General features: G+C 45.6%; 1 protein-coding gene across 1 annotated transcript in view; it reads left to right on the top strand.

Annotated features, from left to right (window-relative positions):
* Positions 1-7052: 7052 nt before the first annotated feature.
* Positions 7053-24391, top strand: part of TERB2 (telomere repeat binding bouquet formation protein 2) — an 80954-nt gene continuing 63615 nt past the window's right edge. The window contains exons 1-2 of the mRNA XM_044277108.1: positions 7053-7213; positions 7541-7815. Of these exons, the coding sequence (XP_044133043.1) occupies positions 7053-7213; positions 7541-7815 (436 nt within the window). The remainder of the gene's footprint in view (positions 7214-7540; positions 7816-24391) is intronic.

Here is a 24391-nt window from a genome sequence, read left to right as displayed (position 1 = left end):
CTTGGAGGAGGGATAATAGCACCTAGGGGGTTCTCCTCTATGCCCCCTAGGTTCATTCGTTTCCCGCCGGCAGGAGGGGACAGGTTTTAACGAGGTGTCCAGACTTCCCGCAAAATAGGCACAGGCCTTTCTGTTGGCGACGAGCTCGTTCTGCCTGTGTGAGATGGGAGGATCCAACCTCCATTGGCTCTTCGGCCGATTTTAGAGGCCCTGGATGTGGTCGAGAGGATGAAAACCGAGACGACCGTTCCACTCGCCTCTCACGGATTCGCCTGTCGGCATCGATTGCCTGAGAGATAGCCATTTCCAACGAGAAGGGGGTAGGCAAGGCCAAAAGAAGATCCCGGACCGCATCCGAAAGTCCCAAACGGAAGCGATGGCGTAGGGCTGCGTCGCCCCAGGTGGTGAAAGCTGCCCATCGCCTGAATTCTGCAGCGTATTCTTCAGCTGGGCGGCGGCCTTGTTGAATATGCTCAAGATTGGTCTCTGCGGTGCGAGTACGATCCGGGTCATCGTAAATCACAGCCATAGCCTCGAAGAAGGCATCCACTGACGAAAAAGCTGTATGGTCTTGAGGCAAGTTAAATGCCCAATGTTGGGGGTCTCCACGTAGCAGTGACATTACAATCCCAATTCTCTGCCTGAGAGTGCCAGAAGCCATCGGTCGTAACTGGAAATAAAGGAGACAGGAGTCCCTGAAGTTTAAGAACTCCTGTCGCTCTCCTGTGAAGGGGTCAGGCAGAGGGATCTTAGGTTCTGTTTGATGCCTTGCGATAGTGACGGGTAGTGCTGAGGCTCCCTGGATAAGCTGCTGAACCTCCTCCATCACAGTTGTCAGTTGCTCTTGGATTTGCGCTGCAGCGGCTGCTGGTATATTTGGGCGTCGTTGGAACAGCAGGTTAACGGCTCCCGTTAATTCATTCAGCTGCTGCTGGATCTTGTCCATGGCAACTGTTAGTTGGGCCCACTGTTCTGTAGCGCAAGGCACCAACAAACAGACCAGTGATGAAAGCAAAAAGGTGTTTATTCACCAGAAACATAAACGTCCAGGACACTTGCTGGTAACAAGGAATAATAACAAAAAACCAGGCAAGGAGATTCCAGGAATAGTCCCAACCAGTGCTGAATGATGCTGTGCACTTGGCAGTCGAGTCACTCCAGATCTTGGGTCCGCTGTAAGGACAAAGTTCCTGGCAGTCTTCAGTCACTAGGAGTTGTGACCTATACCTGGTTGAGGGAAAATAACAGTGGGCACTGATCACCCTGAGAGACCTCCTTTTAAATGCCTGCTGACCAATCCCAGGGTGCCAAGTGTCCACTACCATAGGTGAACAAATTGCCCTGCACCTGAGTACAAGGCCTAAGGCAATCACAAGTTGATTAACCCATGGCTGGCTCCCTAATCCACTTTGCTCTTGTGAGTCAGTATAATATGCGCCACTGGTCGACGAAGTGCATAAGAAGCGCGTACTCGCGACCGTGTATCCCTTTGCGAACCTGCCCTCGTGCGTACGCACAGACGCATGATTGACTCAGCGCGAGTATGCAAGCGCGTGGACCCTGATGCGGAAACGGAAGTCGCAGGAGACACCGGAGACAACCCTGGCCGCGGCGTCTTGTCACTCGCCTGGCCACTCTGTCCCCGGGACTCCGACGGTCCTCCCCCCCGATGTCCACGCGAACGCATCTCTGCACTGGCTCGCAAAGGGGTCAGCGCTGGTGCATCAGAGACACGCATAACCTGTCCCGCAACTCCACGAGGACCCCTCTTGGCTCCCCTGGAGTGCAAAGCAGGTGAGGATCTTACAGGAACTATATAAAAAAGTGTAAAAATAAATAAAACATAAAAATTCAAATCACCCTCCCTCCCTTTTCCCAAAATAAAAATAAAAGAACTAAAAAAAAAAATACACATCGCGATGTGCGAAAACGCCCATAGTATAAAAATATATTCCCCATACGGCAAACAGAAAAACAGAAAAAAGCGTCCAAATGGCCGATTCATCATGTTTCGTAGCTTAATTTTCTACAAAAAATTAAATAAAAAGTGATCAAAAATTCATACACACCCCAGAATGGTTTAAATGAAAAGTTCAGATCACCCCTCAAAAAGTGAGCCCCCATACAGTTCCACACACATAATAATGATTTTTTCAAAACGCAAGAAAAACTATAATATAAGGTATCGTAGAATAGAAGTAAACAGTCAGTTTTATCATACATCGAATGTCGTAAATAAAAAACCCGTCAAAAACTGTGGTGGAATTGCATTTTTTTTTTGCAATTTCACCCCATTTTGGAACTTTTTTCCCTGCTTCCCACTACATCATATGCAATATTAAATGGTGGTGCTGGAAAGTACGACTTGTCCCGCAGAAATCAAGCCCTCATATGGCTATGTGAACAAACAAATAAAAAAGTTATGGCTCTGGGAAGGCAGGGAGCTCAAAACGAAAACGCAAAAAGAAAAAAAACTCCGGGGGTGGAAGGGTTAAAAGACAGTTGCTATGGCTTGTCTGTCTCTGGCTAAGAAGACAGTGAGACGGAGGGGCGAGCCTTCACACTGCATGCCTGCATTAGGCTTCAGAGTGAGGAGGCGTGTCTCTCAGTAATCCAATCTGATTGGCTGGCAGGGAGCTGCTGGCTACAGCAAGTGTCTAAGGGAAGTGAGGGAAAGCAGTTTTGGCCTCAGAGAACTGGCAGAGGAGCCATCTTGAGAAGGTCCTCATATTGTAAATGTTTAAACAGCCGTGAAAAACTCAAGGAAAATTGCTTTATAATGCTGCTGATGAAAACATGACAGATACCCTTTAATATCATGTTATCACTTACAAATAATTAAATTACATTAACTTATGTGCGAAGCCCTGACACGAAATTCAGACTGGTATTTCAGGTGTTTTCACTGACATTTAAAATGCTAGATTGATGGTAGAACGTGTGTTGTACAGTTTTTGCTCTTATTTATCCCCCCTTTCCAAAGTAAAAATGGGAAAAAAAAAGTAAGTAAAGTCCTTACAGGTATTGGCTTTTGAGGGATGCAGCACCTGCAGTTATGCTAGGAGTTACTGCCAGCCTCAGCTCCTCACTTCTTACTCCCTGGCTGACAGCTTTGCCTGCCTGTCCTTATTCTACATACACAATTCTTATTGTGATTCTATCCTCTCTCGTCACTTTCCTTGTCAGTAGGATACAAGCTTGATTTTGATTTAGATCGTTTTTCTGGCAGACACTGTTACACCCATCCACCCTCATTCACAGTCCAGCAGAGAATGACATTCTACTCATTCTGCATGGGCACCTCCCTACCTGCTGCAGCACTGATTGGCTCATCCAGGCTGTCTGTCAGCCAGGGAGGCAGTCAGGGCAAGCCCCCCACTTCCTCTCAAGGTCATGTGAGCAACCTTCCTTCTCCCTAGTGCTTTTTACCTCCTGACGTGCAGTAAAATGACGACATGTGCTGTTTTACTGCATTCGTTCGAAACAAACCTGAAAAGTATCTGGTTTTCTGTCATCCAAAAAATTTCAGGAACAAATGCAGTTAGTCATGAACTAGTTCGCTTAGTTTGCATCATTTAGTAAATGTAATTTTATTTTTAAGAATGAAGGTCAATTTTATTTCAAGACACGGAGGCTCCTATTGCTTAATCTCTCTTTACTGACAGCCACAGCAGCAAAGAAAAAATGAAACCAAATTAACATATTGCCATAGCAACCGTCCCCTCCCACCATAGTCCCCTATATAATGTCCACAAGTCCATAGTACTTCCTCTTTCTTTGCTGCTGCCACAAAGATAAGTACCTGTTTGTTTTAGCAGCATGTAAATCTATAGCATTTTCTACAGTCATTGTCTTGTTTTAGGGGAGTTTGTGTATATATATATATATATTTCTTTGGGTGACCTATTACAGGTTCTAGGATTTTCTTCCCTTTATTGTAGGGTTTTAGCTTTATTTCCTTTTTTGTCTGCTTTTTCCTTAAGTGTATTCCCTTTCTCCCTGTTTGGGGTGGCTTCTTGTCTCCGGCGTTTTATTTTTTCTTCTGTCCCCTGTGGCCTCTCCCCCCTTCCTCCCTTCACTTACTTTGTCGGGGAGAGGGAGAGTTTGAGTGCTCGGTTCTCGGAGCAGCTCCCCTCTCCTCTCCCCTTCTCCCGCCGTTTGCTGCCGCGCCCGTAGTCTCGCGAGATTACGGCCGGCAGCGCGATTTCGGCGGCCATCTTGTTGTGGTCTTTTTCCCTTAGGTTTCTTACCTGAGTGACTTTCCCCCTGGTTTTTTCTCCTTCCGGCTGTGTCTTCACATCCGGCCCTGCGTTCGCATCGGCTCCCTCTCTCCCTGCGCAGTCTCACTGCTGGGTGACTACCCACTGTGAGGTTCTTCTTCCCTCATCCCTCAGTTTTGCCTGTCTTTAGATTAGCCCCCTGGGATTACCAGCCAGTACCCTCTTACATACATTACTGTTGCTGGAGCTTGATTGTGAAGCGGTTCATAACTACTGCAGTCATGTCCCTACCCTCTGGCCATACTCCATCTCAAAGCTTAGATGCAGGCAGAGATTCTGTCTCTTCCCCATCTCCTGCACATGGTGGCTCTGCTTTTTCCACGGATGCGTTCCAACGTTCCGTTTCTGAGGCCATTATGGCCGCTATGGGCTCGGTTACCACCTCCCTCACCCTATCAGCACAGCCTGAATTGCCTATACTTCACGCCTCCAGAACACTTTTGATTGGTGAGCCCAATGCCACCCCAGAAAGCGCGACCTCACGCAAAAGAGCCTCATCCTGCCAGGCAGAAAGGGCGAGGAAATGGAAATGCGCCAGAGCGCAAACGGATCTAGAGATCGACTCTGAGGTCGGATGGGGATCTGTCAGATTCCGCACATGCGGATCTTATTCAGACGCGCGCCCCAGCGCCTCCTGGCGCCTCGTCTTCGGACGCGTTACAGGGACAAGCTAGTGTCTTAACCAACCCTCTCGGTGACCCCCTCTTTGATCCTGACAATCTCCATCACCCCAGATCTGCTGAATGGCTCCCTATTGACCATGTGGCTCAGTATCTTGAGGCGCGGGTCCGTTGCCCTCTATCTAAGGAGGCTCGCAACAAGCTGAAGGCCGAGTGCCCAAGACCTATTGTTGCAAACAAAGTTTGCGAGACCCCGTCTGTGGACCCAAAAATGGTCCAGTTCCTGGCAAAATCTGGGTGGAATCCTAGGAGGGGTCTAGAATCTGCTTTGAAAGCGTGCCAAGACAAGCTCCTAGATGTCTTTGGTCCATTGACCAAGATTTTCGAGATGGCGGAAATCGCCAGAGAGGCTAATACGCCTGTAGATCCGGAGGAGCTCCGGGGTTGGGTCCAGCGGGCCATATGTATTGCGGGCAATGTGAATAGCACCCTGTCCATTGAACGGCGCAAAGCTATCCTGTTTAAGATTGAGCCCAAATTGGTGAATCTAGCCCTCACTGATGCCGGGAGAGAGGCACAAGGTCTCCTGTTTGGAGAATCCTTTATTAAGGACATGGGCAGATTTGTGGGTGCCTTTACTGGCCATTTTTCCTCGAGGGCCAGCGGTTACAGGGGCCGTTCTGCCGGCCGCTCTGCATTCCACGCCCGTGGTTCGGGCAGAGGCTCCTACGGTCAGAGACCCTTTGCTCACCGTTCCTCGTTCCAGGACTCCAGACAACCACAGGGTTTCTTCCCGTCCCGAGGTGCGCCTAGCCGCAGACCTTTCAGAGGAGGTTCCGGTTTCTGTCGTCCCCTTGGTAAGTGTTCCTTGTTTTCCTTTTTCTCCAGTTTGTGTAGGGGGCAAACTCCAACATTTTTCTCATGTTTGGGAGTCAATCACATCGGACGGTTGGGTCCTGGCCACAGTAAGGGGCTTCCAGATAGAACTGGTTCAGTACCCCCATCATGTTCCGTTCCCCCCGCCTATCCCGTCCTCCGGAGCCACGTCTCGGGCTGTGGACAAGGAACTGACGGAACTGTTCCACAAGGGCGCTATCGAGCTGGCCCCAGGTTCCCTGGAGGGCATTCTCAGCAGTATCTTCCTCGTGCGGAAGAAAGGGGGCCAGAAGCGCCCGGTCATAACTCTCAAGCCTCTAAACAGATTTGTGCGCTACAGGCACTTCAAGATGGAGGGCATTCACCTCCTCAGAGACCTCCTCCTCCAGGGAGATTGGATGGTGAAATTGGATTTGAAAGATGCCTATCTCACCGTACCGGTCGCTGTTCCTTCCAGGGATCTTCTCCGTTTCCTTGGAGAGGCCGAACGTGGCGTTTCTCTTGCCTTCCATTCGACCTGTCGTCAGCCCCTTGGTGCTTCACCAAGCTCATGCGCCCGGTGGTGGCGTGGCTACGCAGCCGCGGGATCAGGTTAATCATCTACCTGGACGACCTACTCTTACTGGCTCAGGATCCTTCTCTTCTTCTTTCACAGTTGCAGGTAACGATGGATCTGCTGTCTCGGTTGGGCTTCCTCATCAACTACGAGAAGTCTTCATTAGCCCCCTCCAGAGTGATGGAGTTCCTCGGCTTCTCTGTGAATTCAGTCTCAGAGACACTCAGTCTTTCCCAGTCGAAACTTCGGTCTATCCGCAAGGAGATCCGCAAGACGCTGGTTACCCCTCGGATCACGCTACGCCATCTGGCAAGGATCATAGGACTCCTCTCCTCCTCGTTTCAAGCTGTCTTTCCGGCTCCTCTCCACTACCGAGCCCTTCAGCGCCTGAAGCATGCACACCTTCAGTCCGGGGCATCATACGCGGGCATGATCTCACTGGATGCGGAGACGCGGGACGAGTTGTGTTAGTGGATCTCGAATCTTCAAGCTTGGAATGGGAAGGCGATTTGCGGTCCACGCCCGGACTTCACGATCGACTCAGACGCCAGTCTGCTCGGGTGGGGGGCCCACTGCGAGGGGGTCTCCACCGGGGGAAGTTGGTCTCAGGAAGAGGTTTCACTCCATATCAACGCCCTGGAACTGTTGGCCGGATCGTTTGCCATCCGCAGTTTTGCCAAGGACATTGCCAGTGCCTGCATTCGCCTTCGCATGGACAACATGTCGGCTGTCCGATATGTCAATTCCATGGGAGGTACCCATTCGTGCATGTTGTCGCATTTGGCCAAGGAGTTCTGGTCTTTTTGTCTCAAGCAGGAGGTTACGGTGGTGGCGGAGTACCTACCGGGTCTACAGAATGTCCAGGCGGACTGGAACTCTCGGTATCTCACGGATGGCAGTGATTGGAAATTAGACGGGCTGGTGTTCTCAGACATCTCATCCCTCTGGGGTCCATTCTCTATCGACCTGTTTGCCTCTCGGCTGAACGCTCAGTTACGTTTTTTCAGTTGGCGACCGTCTGCAGGATTGGTGCGGACCTCTCCTTTACGCATTTCCACCATTTGCGATGCTTCCCCGGCTCCTGACTCAGGTGCGTTGCCAGCAGGTGGAATTGGTCATAATTGTGCCGTTTTGGACTTCCCAGTCATGGTTTCCCCATCTGCTGGATCTGCTCATCCTGCCGCCACTTCTTCTGCCGGTTTTCCCAGAACTTCTCCTAGACTCAGGAGGAGCGCGACATCCACTACTGTTGGAGGGATCTCTCCGTCTGCTGGCCTGCAGGGTATCGGGCGACTTAGCCAAGGCGAGGATCTTTCGGACGCAGTTCGAAGACTCCTGGAGCAGTCGTGGGCTCCGGGCACCAGGAGGGCCTATCGAACGGCCTGGGGATCTTGGTCTGGTTGGTGCGTGGCACGACGTGTGGATCCCCTTTCAGCCCCTGTATCGGACGTCTTAGAGTTTTTGACGGCCTTGTTTGAGGAAGGTAAGGCGTATCGGACAATCAACCTTTTCCGTTCAGCGATTTCTTCCTTTCACCAGGGATTCAAGGGACGTCCTGCGGGTCAACATCCTCTGGTGTGCCGTCTCCTCAAGGGTTCTCGTATGTCGCGACCTCCTCGGCCGCGTTTTTCTTCTACCTGGGACGTCTCTTTGGTTTTGGATCTTTTCACTACGTGGCCATCCAACTCCCAACTTTCCCTACGCCAGCTGGCGGCTAAACTGGTTACCCTCTTTTGCCTTATATCTTGCAAAAGAGTTTCTGACGTCAGGGCTTTGGATTTTTATGCCAGATCTTTTTCTCCGGACGTTGTCACTTTTAATATCTCCCGCCGGACCAAGATTTATATTCGATCTGTTTCTTATCCCAGTTTTCCGGCTGTTCCAAACCTTTGCCCGGTCGCTTGTCTCCAGGAATATGAGGCTAGGACTTCTATACATAGGCCCGCTGGAAGCCATCAGCTGTTTCTCTCTTATCGCCGACCGTTTGCCCCGGTATCCACGCCTACTTTGGCGCGTTAGGTTAAGTGGAGTATGTCTTTGGCGGGGGTGGACACCTCTGTGTTCACGGCCCATTCTACTAGGAGTGCTGCCTCCACTTCTATGTTGGTCTCTGGAGCTCGTTTGGAGGACATCATGAAGATTGCCAACTGGTCCCGGGTTTCAACTTTTAAAGAATTCTATTTTCGCCCTTCTCTTCACGCCTTCTCTTCGGTTATGTTACAGCTTTAAACTTGCAATAGGAGCCTTCGTGTCTTGAAATAAAATTGTAGGATTTTACTAGTTTATGACGTAAAGTCATGATTTTATGAAAGAAACGGAGGCGAGTATTGCCCGCCCTGGGTTATTTTCCCTCCCTTGCGTTATTGTATGCTGTGATGTCAATTTTTATTTCTGATGATCTGTGTTATTGTGGATTCTTTATGGTTTTCGTGCTTGCACGTATCATACTTGATGGAACATTTTCTTTCATACATTTTGTTCTCTTTGCAGGATGATTTCTCTGCTGTGTGGTGCTCGTTGGTTCCTGTGGAGTAGCTTCTTCCCGTTCCAGTTCAACGGTTGAGAGTTCGGGGGCGTTCCTACTCTTTGCCAGATGTTCCGGATGTCGGTTTTCCTGTTATCCGTTTCCAGGGGTTGCAAGTTCGGATGGTTCCAGTTCCGCGTTTCAGTTTGGAGTGTGCTGATGTCCGGTCCGGTAGGAGTGGCATTGCCAAGAAAGAGGAAGTACTATGGACTTGTGGACATTATATAGGGGACTATGGTGGGAGGGGACGGTTGCTATGGCAATATGTTAATTTGGTTTCATTTTTTCTTTGCTGCTGTGGCTGTCAGTAAAGAGAGATTAAGCAATACTCGCCTCCGTGTCTTTCATAAAATCATGACTTTACGTCATAAACTAGTAAAATCCTACAATTTTACCGCATAGTGAACACTGTAAAAAAAAATTATCCCTCATAAGGCTATGTGAATGGAAAAATAAAAAAGTCATAACTCTTGGAAAGTGGGTAGTGAAAAACGCAAATGAAAAATCGCATGGTCCTCTAAGGGTTAAAAGGTGGAGTGGGCATTTTGATGCATATAGATGGCAATTCAGTGCTGAATATGTTGTGCCCAGCTGGTACCATCTGAGACTTACACCCCACTTCTTGAATTGATAGGTGTGTTCTACGGGGTACGGAAACGCCAAAAATGTGGATGTAAATGAAGGGAAATGAATGGAAAAACAATTGTAATATTTTTATTTACTGATCACTGTTAATAATAATAGGTGTTCACAATATTGTGCGGGTTATTAAGATTATAGGGATACGAAGTATGTTTTTTCTTTTTAGAGATTTTTATACTGATGATCTATCTTTTAAATAGGTCATCAGTATCTGATCAGTGGGGGTCTGTTGGAGAAGGCAGTGGCGATCCTGTCAGCGCCGCAGACTTTTCTCTGCTTTTCCTAGGCCGAGTGATGACACGTTCATCGGTTACGCTGCATAGGCGCAGCTCAGCTGCATTAAAGTTAATGGGGCTAAGTGCAATACCAAGCACAGCTGCTATACAATGTACAGCGATGTGCTTGGTAAGATTCGAAAAGGCAGCGGCACTCACAGGAGAGCTGGTGCCCTCTCAAAAGAGCTGATCAGCGGGGGTCCCGGGTGTCAGAACCCCACCAATCAGATACTGACAAACTATCCAGAGGATAGGTCATCAGTATAAAAATCCTGGAATACCCTTTTAACTTTGTAGAAAATATACCTTTTATTTTGCCGCTTTCTTTGCGGGCTCATTCAGAGGCCGTATGCTGTCCGCAAAAATGCGGATCCGTTTTTTGGGCGGATTAGATGCTGTCCCATTCACTTCTATGAGGCACTTTTCTTCCATTGCATGGCTCAGCAAAAAAATTAAACATGTCCTATACTTGTCTGTGAAAATCAGGACATGGCCCTATTGAAGTCTATGGATCATCAAAAAAAACAGAATGCAATCCATCTTTTTGCGGACATGCTGAACTGTCCACAAAAAAACGGATGCTCATTTTTGCGGACAGCATTAGGCCGTCTGAATGAGCCCTTACTGTAAAAGACTAGCTGGAACATTAAAGTTATATTTTTCTGTGGTAACACTAAGCAAATTATTTTAATGGTCTCTACCTGGATCTAGACCCCAGAACTTGCACATTATTTATGGTGCTTAGTAAACAGCGTTAATAAAAATGGTGCAATTGTTTTTTCCTTCATTTAACCCACAATAAACGTGGATAGAAATTAAAGCCTTACTTATGTGTATGGAAAAATGGACTGTGAAGGGAAGGAGGGGCACACAGTTTGCTTCTACGGGGCCATGAAATTCCTAATGGTAGCCCTTTTTCCAGTCAATAATAATAGTAATGATAAAAATCCCTGCCCTTTACATTCTTAAAGCAGGGATTTAAGTAACACAAATCACAAGACTAGTGGGAGAGTTTGCTCAATGCTTACAGCCTAATTGAACTTATACAGGTTGTGGCCTCTTTAACTACTGTCAATGTCAAAAAAATAGTTAAGACAGCAGTAAGCATGTGTGTGCTGCTGAGCTCCCACCTCCCACTCCTCTTGGGACTATGAGTTACAGAACCACCTTTCACATCCGATCAGCACCAGCCTGTGTGAAGCTTTCTCAGCTGCTAAATATTTCATGAAGACTCTCCCGCCTCCTCCCTCAGAGGGCTGGTATGCTCAGACAAGCACAGCAGATGGAGCCAACCAAGCTCTTAACCCCTTCAGGACCCTGCCATTTTTCACCTTAAGGATCGGGCCATTTTTTGGAAATCTGACACGTGTCACTTTATGTGGTGATAACTTTAAAATGCTTTTACTTATCCAGGCCATTCTGAGATTGTTTTCTCGTCATGTATTGTACTTCATGACAGTGGTAAAATTGAGTCCAAATTTTTTTTTTTTATTTATAAAAAAAATCCAAATTTACCAAACATTTGAAAAAATTAGCAAATTTCCAAATTTCAATTCTCTACTTTTATAATAGATAGTAATACCTCCAAAAATACTTATTACTTTACATTCCCCATATGTCTACTTCATGTTTGGATCATTTTGTGAATGCCATTTTAATTTTTGGGGGACGTTAGAAGGCTTAGAAGTTTAGAAGCAAATCTTGAAATTTTTCTGAGAATTTCTAAAACCCACTTTTTCAGGAACAGTTCAGGTCTGAAGTCACTTTGTGAGGCTTACATAATAGAAACCACAGAAAAATGACGCCATTTTAAAAAACTACACCCCTCAAGGTATTCAAAACTGATTTTACAAACTTTGTTAACCCTTTAGGTGTTCCCCAAGAATTAATGGAAATTAGAGATAACGTTTCAAAATTTCACTTTTTTGGCAGATTTTCCATTTGAATCAATTTTTCCAGTTACAAAGCAAGGGTTAACAGCCAAACAAAACTCAATATTTATGGCCCTGATTCTGTAGTTTACAGAAACACCCCATATGTGGTCGTAAACTGCTGGACGGGCACACGGCAAGGCGCAGAAGGAAAGGAATGCCATACGGTTTTTGGAAGGCAGGTTTTGCTGGACTGGTTTTTTGACACCATGTCCCATTTGAAGCCCCCCTGATGCACCTCTAGAGTAGAAACTTCAAAAAGTTACCCCATTTTAGAAACTACACCCCTCAAGGTATACAAAACTGATTTTACAAACTTTGTTAACCCTTTAAGTGTTCCACAAGAATTCATTGAAAATAAAGATGACATTTCAGAATTTCACTTTTTTGGCAGATTTTCCATTTGAATCAATTTTTCCAGTTACAAAGCAAGGGTTAACAGCCAAACAAAACTCAATATTTATGGCCCTGATTCTGTTTACACCCCATATGTGGTCGTAAACTGCTGTACGGGCACATGGCAGGGTTCAGAAGGAAAGGAATGCCATACGGTTTTTGAAAGGCAGATTTTGCTGGACTGTTTTTTTTGACACCATGTCCCATTTGAAGCCCCCCTGATGCACCCCTAGAGTAGAAACTCCCAAAATGTGACCCCATTTTGGAAACTACGGGATAAGGTGACAGTTTTCTTGGTACTATTTTGGATACATACGATTTTTGGTTGCTCTATATTACACTTTTTGTGAGGCAAGGTAACAAGAAATGTTTTGGCACTGTTTTTATTTTTTGTTGTTTACAACATTCATCTGACAGGTTAGATCATGTGGTATTTTTATAGAGCAGGTTGTCACAGATGTGACAATACCAAATATTTTTCAGTTTTACATAACAAAGCATTTTTGGAAAAAATATATTTTTTTGTGTCTCCACATTCTGAAAGGCGTTTTTTCGTTTTTGGGCGATTATCTTAGGCAGGGTATTATTTTTGCGGGATGAGATTCCGGTTCGATTGGCACGTTTTGGGGTACGTATGACTTTATTAATCGCTTGCTTTTACACTTTTTGTGATGTAAAGTGACACAAAATAGCTTTTTTCACACCGTTTTCAATTTAAAAAAATTACGGTGTTCATCTGAGGAGTTAGGTCATGTGATATTTTTATAGAGCAGGTTCTTACGGACGTGGAAATATCTAATATGTATACTTTTTTTATTTACTTAAGTTTTACACAATAACAGCATTTTTAAAACAAAACAAAAAAAGATGTTTTAGGGTCTCCACATTCTGAAAGCCGTAATTTTGTTTATTTTTTGGATGACTGTCTTGTGTAGGGGCTATTTTTTCGGGATTTGATGACGGTTTGATTGGTACTATTATAGGGTGCATATCAATTTTTGATCGCTTGCTATTACACTTTTTGTGATGCAAGGTAACAAAAAATGGCTTTTTTTACACAGAGTTTTTTTTACGGTATTCACCTGAGGGGTTAGGTCATGTGATATTTTTATAGAGCAGGTTCTCACGGACACGGCGATACATAATATGTCTACTTCTTTTTATTTATGTAAGCTTTACACAATGATTTAATTTTTGAAACAAAAAAAATCATGGTTTAGTGTCTCCATAGTCTGAGAGACATAGTTTTTTTTCGTTTTTGGGCGATTATCTTAGGCAGGGTATGATTTTTGCGGGATGAGATTCCGGTTCGATTGGCACATTTTGGGATACGTATGACTTTATTGACCGCTTGCTTTTACACTTTTTGTGATGTAAAGTGACACAAAATGGCTTTTTTCACACCGTTTTTAATTTTAAAAAATTACGGTGTTCACCTGAGGAGTTAGGTCATGTGATATTTTTATAGAGCAGGTTCTTACGGACGTGGAAATACCTAATATGTATACTTTTTTTTATTTACTTAAGTTTTACACAATAACAGCATTTTTAAAACAAAACAAAAAAATATGTTTTAGTGTCTCCATATTCTGAGCCATATTTTTTTTTTGTCTTAGGTAGGAGCTAATTTTTTGCGGGATAAGGTGATGTTAGATTGGTACTATTTTGGCAGGCATACGCCTTTTTGATTGCTTGGTGTTGTACATTTAGTGATGTAAGATGACAAACAAATGGTTTATTTAGCACATTTTCATTTTTTTTTTTAAGGTGTTCATCTGAGGGGTTAGGTCATGTAATATGTTTATAGAGCCGGTCGATATGGATGCGGCGATACCTAATATGTCTACTTTTATTTTTTCCTTATTTTTTACTAATTTTCTTTTTACTTTATTTGTCGAAAATGCCGTTTTTTTTACTTTTGGGGGGAAACTTTATTTTTTCAACTTGTTTTCACTTTATTTTTTTGTCCCACTTTGGGAATTCAACTTTTGGGGGTCTGATCCCCTTTTACAATGCATTCCCATACTTCTGTATTTGAATGCATTGGCTGTATGAGTAATACAGTGTGTATTACTCATACAGCTTCCTGCCTGTGAGATCCAGGGGGCTGGATCTCACAGGCTCTCTACCGGAAGGCAGCCCCGATGCCTAAGGCCCCTTTCACATTGGCCAGTTTTCCGCACGGGTGCAATGCGTGATCCATCACCATGGTGATGGACCATGTAACTGACCATGTGATGAGCGCAGTAACGTCACCAAAGGTCCTTTTCTCCCAGGACCTTTAGAGAAGAAGAAGAAAGAAGAGAAGCCGGGCTGCGCAAACAAGTGGATGAGGTGAGTTTAATTTTTATTTTTTAACCCCTCCATCCCTAATTTACTTAGTATTCTGTATTACGAATGCTATTATTTTCCCTTATAACCATGTTATAAGGGAAAATAATACAATCTACAGAACACCGATCCCAAACTTAAACTTCTGTGAAGAAGTCCAGGTTCGGGTCTGGGTACCAAACATACCGATTTTTCTCAAACGCGTGCAAAACACATTAAAACGCTTTGCACTCGCGTGGAAAAATCGCACATTTTTCCGTGACGCACCCGCATCCTATCCGGCCCTCACACGCGACGCCCATGTGAAAGAGGCCTAACGAAGGCTTGGGCTTCCTTCCATGCCATCGGGTCCCCGTCACAGCAGCACGGGGACTCGATGGCAGCTCCGATCTACGCCCGACATCGCACATGCTGTGGTCCACGCTGAATGCGACACATAAAGGGTTAATGCACCAGCGCCAGCATCAGTGATTTCACCGATGCTGGCGCATGCAGCAGGGGTCTGGTTATCAGTGACTGCCGGACCCCTGCCGCGGAGAGCTCCTAACTGTCCCCTAACATATGATATCAAGAAGGATCGGCTGAACTGAATTTTTCACCCAATCATTGTGTTCTCGCAGGAGAGAAGTGTCTGGTAGCAGCTCTCCCACTGACAAGACATACGTGAATCAAGCATGTATGTTTATGGGGGAGTCAGGAGAAACAGCTGTTGGACGATCATGCGGCCAACAACTATTGAATGTTTAAGTCCAACTTCAAAGTTCTTCAGAATTGGTGGAATCTAACTATGGCTACTTTGAATTGCTAAGTATTCATACAACCTTACAACTGGGGCTATTCGGAATCTGTCAAAGCTTTGAAAGCGACATGAGTAATGACTGTTAATATGAAACATAAAATACATATTGTCTCAGTGCTATGGTTGAAGAAGTGTGCATTCAAACATCAGCCTAAGGGTCCATTCACACGTCCGTGTGTGTTTTGCGGATCCGCAAAACACGGATACCACCAATGTGCGTTCCGCATTTTGCGGACTACACATCACCGGAACTTAATAGAAAATGCTTAATCTTGTCGGCAATTGCGGACAAGAATAGGACATGTTCTATTTTTTTTTCGGGAACGGAATTGCGGATCCGGAAGTGCGGATCCGCAATTCCGTATCCGGGCAGCACATAGTGCAGCCCCATAGAAATGAATGGGTCCGCAATTCTGTTACACAAAATGCGGAACAGAATTGCGGACGTGTGGATGGAGCCTAAAGATGTTGACAGTCCTTATACCTCCATGTCCTATTACTCCATAGTCTAATATGATGTTGACTGCTGCTCTGTCTCACGCTTCTTGCACATGCATGTCAATGTCTACACCAGGGGCGTTGCTAGGGTCTCAAAAGATCCGGGGCCCAAGCCCCAATGAATATGGCCCAGTTCTCTAAGTCGTCCCCCCACCCACTGCATTTTGCTGTACTTGCTATACAGCAGCACATACCTCTCACATCCAGGGCCTCCCAGGTGATGTCTCCTCGGATGTAGATCTTCTCTTTTATCATCTTCTCCACTCGGTCCATACAACTTCTCTCAGCCGCCTCTTAACTCCCTCACATTTCTATCATCATCCCCCAACCTGGAGTCTAAACAGTGTTATTTTGCTGCTCGCTGTGCCCTCCAATACCCCCAACCGTGATAATGCTCCCCAAGAGTGCCCCCATTAGTAGAAGAGCCCTCCAGTATTAATAATACCCTCACAGAGCCCCCAGTACAAATAAGGCCCCCTATTGTTCCCCCAGTGGTAATAAAGCTTTCTGCAGACACCTCAGTAGTAATAAGGCCCCCCTAGTACTCTTAGTAGAAATAAGGTTGATCTATAAGCAGGGCTATCTTTAATATTGATTGGACCCTGGGCAAAAATTTACTTGGGCCCCCTGGATCCTGCCTTCCCACACCCTAGCATGCAATCATGGCCTCCACCACAACACACACACAAAAAAAAATCCACACACCTGGTAGAGTACAGTGATGTAAATACTTACAGTTCTGAAGACTCCAGCGGCTCAGGATCACTGCTCTGGGCGGCTGGGCTAGAAGTGGGCACCGCTCTGCAGGAAGAAGACCGGGGCTCGGTTCACCCTAGCGTTACAGTGCACCCCAAAGTATGCGGTTTAGCACCTTATAGTATACAGCAACCCATAGTATGCAGTGTAGCACCCTATAGTATACAGCACCCCACAGTATGCAGTATAGCACCCCACACTATACAGCACACCACAGTATATAGTAGAGCAGTATAGCACCCCACAGTATACAACACCTCACAGTATACAGTAGAGCAGTATAGCACCCCACAATATACAGCACCTCACAGTATACAGCACCCCAAACTATACACTATACAGGACCCCACACTATACAGCCCCCCACACTATACAGTACAGCAGTATAGCACTCCACAATATACAGCACCCACAGTATATAGTACCCCACAGTATACAGCACCCCAAAATATACAGGCCCTCACAGTATAAAACACCCCACAATATACAGTATACAGCACCCCCATAGTATACAGTAGAGCAGTATAGACCCCACAGTATACAGCACCCCCATAGTATACAGTATAGCAGTATAGCACCTCACAGTATACAGTAGCTTACAGTATATTAGTATAACAGCCCCTGTGACCTTTTCCTGATGTAATCTTCACAAAAAAAGCTCCACAATTATGGGAAACTTCTCCTGCAGCAACACTCCTGGTAGCGAGAAAGGACCTTTCATGACCTCATAGCCATGTGACCAGTAATATTGCTAGGTTACTGGTCACATGGTGATTATGTAATCTAAGGTCCTAGAAAATCACAGCTCTCACAGTACGCTGCCTAGAGTGCCGGCAGGCATGGCATTGCAGCACCCCCTGTGTAGCTGATAGCCTGATACCTGGGGCAGTGGCCAGCAGGGCTCAAGAGGCAGCTGCCTTGGGGCCCCCCAGATGCAACTGGGCCCGGGGCAGCTGCCCCTTTTGCCCCTTGTTAAAGACGGCCCTGTCTATAAGTCCCTCCTATAGAGCCCTCAGTAGTAATAAGAACGCCTACAATCCCCTGGATTTGCAGTGCCCCCTGTTGTTATATTCCCACCTCCACCATACAGTCCCATGTAAATAACATCACACCATTTCTCCTGCCCCCTCCAAAATACAGTCCTATGTAAATAACATCACTCTCCTCCCTTCACCCCCTCAACATACAGTCCCATGTAAATAACACTATTTCCCTCCCTCCAGCATACAGTCCCATGTAAATAACATCACACCATCTCTCCAGCCCCCTCCAGTATACAGTGTCATGTAAATAACATCCCTCTCTATCTACAGCCCCCTCCAAAATACAGTCCCATGTAAATAACATCACCTCCTCCACAGCCACCTTCAACATACAGTCCCAAGTAAATAATATCACCCCCTCCCCAGACGCCTCCAACATGCATTCTCATGTAAACATCACCCCTCAACATTCAGTCCCATGTAAATAACATCATTCCCCCCACCAGACACCTTCAACATACAGTCCCACGTAAATAACATCCCTCCCTTCAGCCCTAACATACAGTCCCAGTTAAATAACCACAACTCCCAGCATTGCTCTGCCTCTCCCTTCACTTACCTCTCTTGAGGTAGCAGACATCACCTCATCTTCTTCCCCTCTTCACTGCCGCCCTCTCCTGCACTAGTCACATGATGGTGACATCATCGCAGGTCCTTCTCAACCACTGACTGTTTTATTGGTTACATGACCTGTGATGTCACCACAGGCCCTTCAGATCTTCCAACGCATTAGATTCAATTGTATTGCCATCCTGTGGATGGCAATACAGTTGTATCCAGCAGGCAGGTCATTTGGGGCCTGAGACAAAACATCAGGGGCCCAGGCCCGAATGTTTTAACCTAGCAACGCCCCTGGTCTACACTATTCAGAAGTGTACTAACACAGACCAGTGGTATAGCATTCTTACTCAGCAGAAATACATAGTGGCACAGCAGAGGACAGTATATGTACCTTCTGGTTGTGACCATGTATATAGTTTTCACATTTTAACAACAGAATTGTCTCCTTATACAATCCACTGATGCCACTACCGAGTGTTCACACATTAAAGGGACTTTCAAGGACCAAACACAATAGTTTGTCCTTACTGACTTCTCATTCTGATTGGCAGGTGTCCTGGCCACCATTAAACATTAACTCTGAGGGCACCTGGTAAGATCTGGAAAGCCACTTTAATATATTTATATATTTGTGTGCACTCCTGTATAAATTCTGTTCCCTAGGATCTTGGCAAATGTTTGACAAAAAGTATTTGAGAGAACAATGAGGATAGTTTATTTTGAGTTGAACTAGGTGTAAAAAAATCACACAGTGTCACGGACGTACCGAGACATACGGAAGTCCCAGCGACAGTGAGTGGCAGGAGATCTGTGAGACTGGCAACACGCGGTTTGATCTGACAGGTTTTCCTTGTGGATCAATAGGTGTCTCTGTTGCTTCTGGTAATGGCCACAGCCAGGGTGGATAAAAATCAATGATTTAAATTTTTTTTTTTTTAAATCTGTTTCTTTTTATTTAAAGGATAAATCTCACATTTAGACCCTAATTATAATTTTCATATATGTAGTTACTAATAACATGATATTCCAGAATCAGTTACTATTAGACTGACTTACCCCATATTTAATAAGATTCAGCCCTTAGCAACCAGTCTGCATAAAACTACAATTTCACTATTCAGTTAAGATGACCGCCACTGCCCTCACCCTGAGGCTAATCCCGCCTGCCCTCACTAGCCAGTAACGCAACCTGCTTCTGCGTCCTCCGTCCTTCAACACATAGACGGACCATGCCTAGCAACCCTATTTTAAGCACAGGTAAAAGTAGGCAGTACAGGGAACAAAACTGTGAAAAGTTGAAATAGGGCCACCGAGGAGATATTAATCACCACAATCCAATCATACTCCCAAAAAAAAAAAAAAAAAATACGACAGTTATACTTTAAATCTGATTTTTTTTTTATCAGATTTTTTTTTATATAAAATGCTTTTTGGGGAAAATATATTACCATCCAAAGGTTATTCCATTATGAAATAAAGATTTGTTTTTTAATTATGTAGAATAAAGCTGTATATGTTTAAATTTTTGGGTAAAAAAATTCCATTAATCCATTCACAATGTCATGCTCTTCCAGAGGTTTTTGTAAGAATTTTGGCCAGTTTCTCTGCCTACAAGATATTATCACAGATGCTTGGTTTACTTTTGCAGTTCTCAAAACTGAATTTGACTCAGCAGAGATCACATGCCTCTTCTTCACAGGCAAAATGTTATAACATGAACAGAGTTGAGAAAAATACCTTAATCCTAACTTCTACAAACCTATGAATACAGAATCAACCTAATCAAACTAATCTGAAAAGTTGTTATTCTATAAATCTTCATCTACTTGCATATTATAAGTTATACCAGCAAGAATTAGTCTTTATGTAGAAAACTATGATTTAAATCAAGCCTTACTGACTAGTGATTTAAATCGTGATTCCTGGACCTTATAGGGAAATCAGGGCCTAGGTATACTGCATATGAATATTACTACCTTCAAGGTCTATTCATATTGATAGGTAGTCAGGGCCCAGATTAGGGTTGTCTAGGAGGTGACCTGTTTCTTCCCTAGATTCCAGGCCCAGTTACTGTTTCTCTTCCCTCCTGTGTTCAGTGTGGAGTCCCCCCCCACACTGAATGTGACAATAGGACTCTAGGTATTCCTGCGTATGAACTCACCTACCTTTGGGGTCTATTCATACTGGTAGTCAGTCAGGATTTTGGTTACGGTTTTAACTAGGAGCTGTCGATCTTCCTTCCCTAGTTCTCAGGCCTGATTCCCTGTTTCCCCCTTCCCTCCTATGCTCAGTGTGGTGTTTCCCTCCCACACCGAAGCGTGACACATAGCCCTGGTTTGTGACTTTTTGAATGCCCATGTGCTTAAATTTAGGGACACATTTATGCCACCTTCGCGACTGGATAGATGGGTGTCGCAGAGGCACAGCAATCTAGGTCAATTTACTAACATTTACCCCTGGGGTAAATTACGATTGAAATCTATTCCACCTAGAGGTTGAAACAGATTTCAATCTAGGTGCATGGGATGCCAAAGGATGCGCCTAATTTTTGATGATGTTATAAGTGAAGCGCATCCTTGGCGGAGGTTATATCACAGACTGGAGTAAAATGTCGGTCTTTGATAAATGACCTTCAATGACTGTAAATAGGGTATTTTTAAAATGCTTTGGACGGTCACAGCCATTAACACTACTACAGATGCCACTTGGAGCATCCATACATGTATTATTGGTAGTTTACCCTTCAATATTGGCAGCTTATAACTCTATGAGAGAGCTGCATATCATGTAAAACCAGTCCCAGCAAGGGGTTCTACGATTTTTTTTGTAGTTTTGCTTTTATATTTTCTCGGTATTTCCTTCATATTTCTGTTTGCCAAAACCAGGATTGGATCCCAGCTTGAGAGAGCTGTCAACTTCTGCTCTTATACAAAATACCTATAAAGCAAACCAAGTAGACAAGCTGCGCGTGTGTCCTGGCCCTGATATGAGCAGCACCAAGCACGGTGCCTCCGAAAGGCTTGCTACACACTGTATTTGAGCTGTCTTCTGAGGTATAGATTGAGAGGATTTTCCACTCTGCATCTCCATATGAAGGCTGCCACACATGCCACAATATACCTATACAGCCAATCGGTCACACTGTAAAAAAGTATAATGTGTGGTAAAAGGTATACCAATGCATGCTGGGCACCCTTTTGGCATACACCAGATGAATAGGGGCCTATGGGTATGTTGAGTATACATGCTGAGAGCTTTTCTGGTGCATACACTGAAAAAGTTACCAAATGTGAAATGAATAGAGCTAGTCACTCTGTCCTACTTCATCTATACAGGTGCAGGTAAGACCAGGGGCGTAGCTAAAGGCTCATGGGCCCTGGTGCAAGAGTTCAGCTTGGGCCCCCCTTCCCTCAAACTTTCATGCTGCATGAGGCAAAAATTGAAACTGCACCCCCCCTCCTCCATACTAAATTCTTAACCTAACCCCTTCTGTCCAGCCAGAGGTGTAACTTGCATACACTTTCTATAATACCAGTGTCTTCTTATGTGGCACAAGGGTCTTTGGGCCCCTCAGGCTCCTGGGCCCGGTAGCGACTGCTACCTCTGCAACCCCTATAGCTACGCCCCTGGGTAAGACAGAACAGAAGAGTACCTCGGAACCAAAGCTGAGTTTGGTTTCAAGTTATAAAGTCGTTTTCCGCTTTAAAAATCAATTACCGAAATTATTCAACGAAGTCACGCTCGACTTACAGTATTATTCCGAAGTTTTGAACGAAGCGACTTCGGATGAAGCATAACGGTTACAGTCCACTCCACAAGTAGAGGGCACAATTCTTGAATCACAACATTACAATCACAATGGCAGCAGGTGGTGGTTTTCCACAGACTAGTGGACCCCTGGGATAGCCCCATCCATGGACGTCCACAGGGGGGGGGCAAGTGCCCCCCCCTGGGGCCCTGGAAATCTGTGAACTGAGTTCTGCCCCTGCTCTGCAGCTGCTGCACTGCGCAGCGCCGCAGAGTGAGGAGCGGTATCTATCAGTAGCATGCACGCGCGGGAGCGCACGGCAGTACGAAGCTCAGCCCACCTTCCGGGCGGGAAAGACATTGCGGAGCCGGAGCAAAAAGAAGAGCCGCCTGCAGTGTGCCGGCCGCTTCAGGACTCCACAACCACAGGCATCCTGAATGAATGAGAGAGAGCGACACTAACACAGTGAGTGACGGTCAGTGCAACAGACCAGTCAGTGTGACAGTACTCCGAGTGTTAGGTGTGGGGTGACCAGGCGGTATATGAAGGGGCATTACTGCCTGGTATTATATGGACAGCAGATATGGCATCCTCTGGGCAGTACTGTCTATGGTCAATTCTTCCTTCACAAGCACCCTGACTGCCACCTGCTTGGCTATCAGTGAGTGACAGTCAGTCAGTGTCACAGTGTGACTACTGAGTCACTCCCTGACCCTGAGTGTTAGGTGTGGGGTGAGTCACTGATAGCCAAGCAGCAGGCAGTGAAGTGCCATGAGAGCCAGGCCAAGCAGGCGGCAGTCAGGGTGCTGGTGAAGGATGGCCATAGACAGTACTGCCCAGAGGATGCCATCTCTGCTGTCCATATACCAGGCAGTATTGCCCCTGCAGGTTCTACATTTTTTATTCGGTTATAGTGCCTTGATCATGGGTGTATGACTAATGTGGTGCATTGAATAATGTTTACATTAAAGGCACACTATAGTCACCAGGTCCAGAACAACTACAGCGTATTATATTAGTTCTGGTGAGTATAATCAGCCCTTCAAGCTTTTTGCAGTAAACCCAGTGTTTACATTACTGCCTAGGAATACATCCACCGACCACTCCTCATATGGCAGCTAGAGGTACTTCCTAGGGCAGTGCTGCACACTGTGACATTTTATTATATATGAGGGGCAAGGAGGGAGAGGGGAGGCAGAGGGAGCAATAGAACCAGGGACACAACTTTGTATTCCTGGCACTTATAATATACATTTAAAGGGAACCTGTCACAGGGATTTGGGGTATAGAGCTGAGGACATGGGTTGCTAGATCGCCGCTAGCACATCCGCAATACCCAGTTCCTATAGCTCTGTGTGATTTTATTGTGTAAAAAAAACGATTAGATACATATGCAAATTAACATAAAAGAGTCATATCTTACTTGTGTGAGCAGAGAAGAGTCATATTTTCAAGCTCTGACTCATCTCAGGTTAATTTGCATATGTATCAAATCTTTTTTTTAAACAATAAAAGCACACCGAGCTATGGGGACTGGGTATTGCGGATGTGCTAATGGCCATCTAGCAACCCATGTCCTCAGCTCTATACCCAAAATCCCGGTGACAGGTTCCCTTTAAGCTTTTCCATCATGTTGCACAGCTCATGCGTTATTATACTTTGTGATAATGAATATGCCCCTTCATTACATTCTCAGAAACAAGCAGAGCATGGATGTCAATAAAATTATGCCCCCTCCCCGGAAAAATTTCTGCGGACGCCCATGGCCACATCTCCTGGGACTGGCTGCATCGGTTCTGTGCTGACTTGCTAAGACTGCACCACGTTCTCTCCAGCAGCTAGCTATGTCTGCTGCACCCTTCTGCTGAGAGACACTTTTCTTGACCCCTTCACTCGGCCTATAAGTTACTTCTTTAACTGACTCTTTCCTTGGGACTGCAGTGTGACCCCTTAAACAGTTATTGGCAACACAGCACCACTTACCAGCATAGTCATTACTATATAGACTCTAATCACTAAGCGACCCCCCCCCCCAACCCCATGGTGTCCACCAACTACACATACCCATATGTGGGAAAGCGCCTTGCTACATTAGCAAGACTTAACGCTGTTGTCCAGCCTTTAAGGCTCATGCACACGACCGCGCCGTCTTTTGCTGTACGCAAATTGCAATGTAATCTATAGAAGCTGGTGCCCGAACTATACAGCACCATCAAACTGTAGTGGAGGGAGATTGTTACTACAGTGCATCTGCTGTTGACTTCAGTGGGAGCAGCTCAGTAGTAATGACTTCCCTCTTAGGCCTCATGCACACGACTGTATTTTTTCACTGTCCGCAAAACGGGGTTCCGTTGGTCCGTGATCCGTGACCGTTTTTTCGTCCATGGGTCTTCCTTGATTTTTGGAGTCCGCCTGGCCGTGCGGAGCCAAACGGATCCGTCCTGAATTACAATGCAAGTCAATGGGGACGGATCCGTTTGACGTTGACACAATATGGTGCCATTTCAAACGGATCTGTCCCCATTGACTTTCAATGTAAAGTCTGGAGTCCCTTT

Source organism: Bufo gargarizans, chromosome 2 (genome assembly GCF_014858855.1).
Source record: "Bufo gargarizans isolate SCDJY-AF-19 chromosome 2, ASM1485885v1, whole genome shotgun sequence".
Classification (NCBI taxonomy): Eukaryota; Metazoa; Chordata; class Amphibia; order Anura; family Bufonidae; genus Bufo; species Bufo gargarizans.
The sequence above is the reverse complement of the archived record's forward strand: the minus strand, read 5'-3'. Positions and strand labels throughout refer to the sequence as shown.